The sequence below is a fragment of the Calidris pugnax genome, unplaced genomic scaffold (assembly GCF_001431845.1).
Source record: "Calidris pugnax isolate Ruff unplaced genomic scaffold, ASM143184v1 C14703120, whole genome shotgun sequence".
NCBI lineage: Eukaryota > Metazoa > Chordata > Aves > Charadriiformes > Scolopacidae > Calidris > Calidris pugnax.
Window position 1 is genome coordinate 1 of NW_015093500.1, and position 1,175 is coordinate 1,175.

Here is a 1,175-nt window from a genome sequence, read left to right on the forward strand (position 1 = left end):
CTCTGGCTCTGCATGATGCTGCGGTCGCTCACCTGGGCGTAGAGGATCACCACCTCCGCCCCGTTACGCATGATGTGCAGGTACGTCTCCTTCTGGTTCCAGGTGTGCACGTTGAGGCTGAAGTAGTAGATCCCGGGGACGTAGCAGTAGAACTTGCCCGTGAACATGTTGAAGTGGTCGTAGAGGTTGACGAACTCCGTGTCGAAGATGAGGGGCTGGTAGTAGTCGTTGCTGTGCAGGGGTTTCTTGCGGCCCACCGAGAAGGCGGCGTAGTGGCTCTTGCAGCGCTCCCCCGGGGCGCCCACGCTGCCCTTCTGGCCCTTGGGACCCGCGTGGCCCCTGCTGCCGGCCACCCCTGTCTTGCCGTACTTGCCCTGCATGCCTCGCTCGCCGCGGTCCCCCTTTTCTCCTGGGCAAAGCAAGAGGCCGGTTCCACGATCAGAAGTGGGTGCCATCTCTAAACCCGTTGCCCTGGAAGCCCCTTGACTCAACAGAAAGGGATGGAGAGAGCAGGGATGCCCCCTCCCTGGGCTCTGCTGCTGCTGCCTGCAAAGAGGCCACCAGAGCAGGGTACCCGGTGGCCCGGTGTGTCCCCTGCCCACCCTCCCTCTGCCTGTGCAGGGCACTGGACCACAGGCACCAGCCCCAGCTTCTCGCTCCCAGTTTGTGTGACACTGGGAGCACAGAGAGCCAGCAGCGCGGGGTCCCACCGGTCCTCACCTTTCAGGATGGTCATGTTGATCTGGGGCAGGGGCTGGTAGCGGGGGTAGGAGAAGTGCTGGTCGGGCGGCTCACAGCAGCGGACGCAGCGGGGCCGGGGGGGCAGCCCCTCCTGGGCACCGTCGGGCTTCTGCTCCCGCGTGGCACTGGGGAGGGCAAAAAAGCAAAGCGCAACAGGGAGCTACGGGTGGGGGCCGGGGCCCTTTGCAGTGCCAGGGCTGCCCCGGCCCCCACTGTGAAACACCCCGGCCCCGGGGTCCCCTCACCTGGCTGCGTGGTGATGGGATGGTGCCTCCTCGGGGTCTGTCACCAAACGCTGGTCAGGGTTGGGGCTGGGGCTGGTCTGGGTGCCCGCGGGTGAGGGCAGCAGCAGGCAGGACAGCAGCAGGACACCCAGTGCCCGAAGCCCCTCCATGCTGTGGCAGGGCCCTGCGAGATGCCAGGGATGGCTGAGG

The 1,175-nt window shown here is 66.1% G+C and overlaps 1 protein-coding gene across 1 annotated transcript; it reads right to left on the reverse strand.

The window, feature by feature from the left end:
* Nucleotides 1-7: 7 nt before the first annotated feature.
* Nucleotides 8-1,164, reverse strand: LOC106900695 (complement C1q tumor necrosis factor-related protein 1-like; the record flags this gene model as incomplete). Its single annotated transcript, XM_014962843.1, has 3 exons — nt 987-1,164; nt 721-866; nt 8-409 (listed from the first exon to the last, which is right to left on the reverse strand). Coding segments are annotated over exons 1-3 (697 nt in total), but the record flags the coding sequence as incomplete, so codon positions are not given.
* Nucleotides 1,165-1,175: the final 11 nt, after the last annotated feature.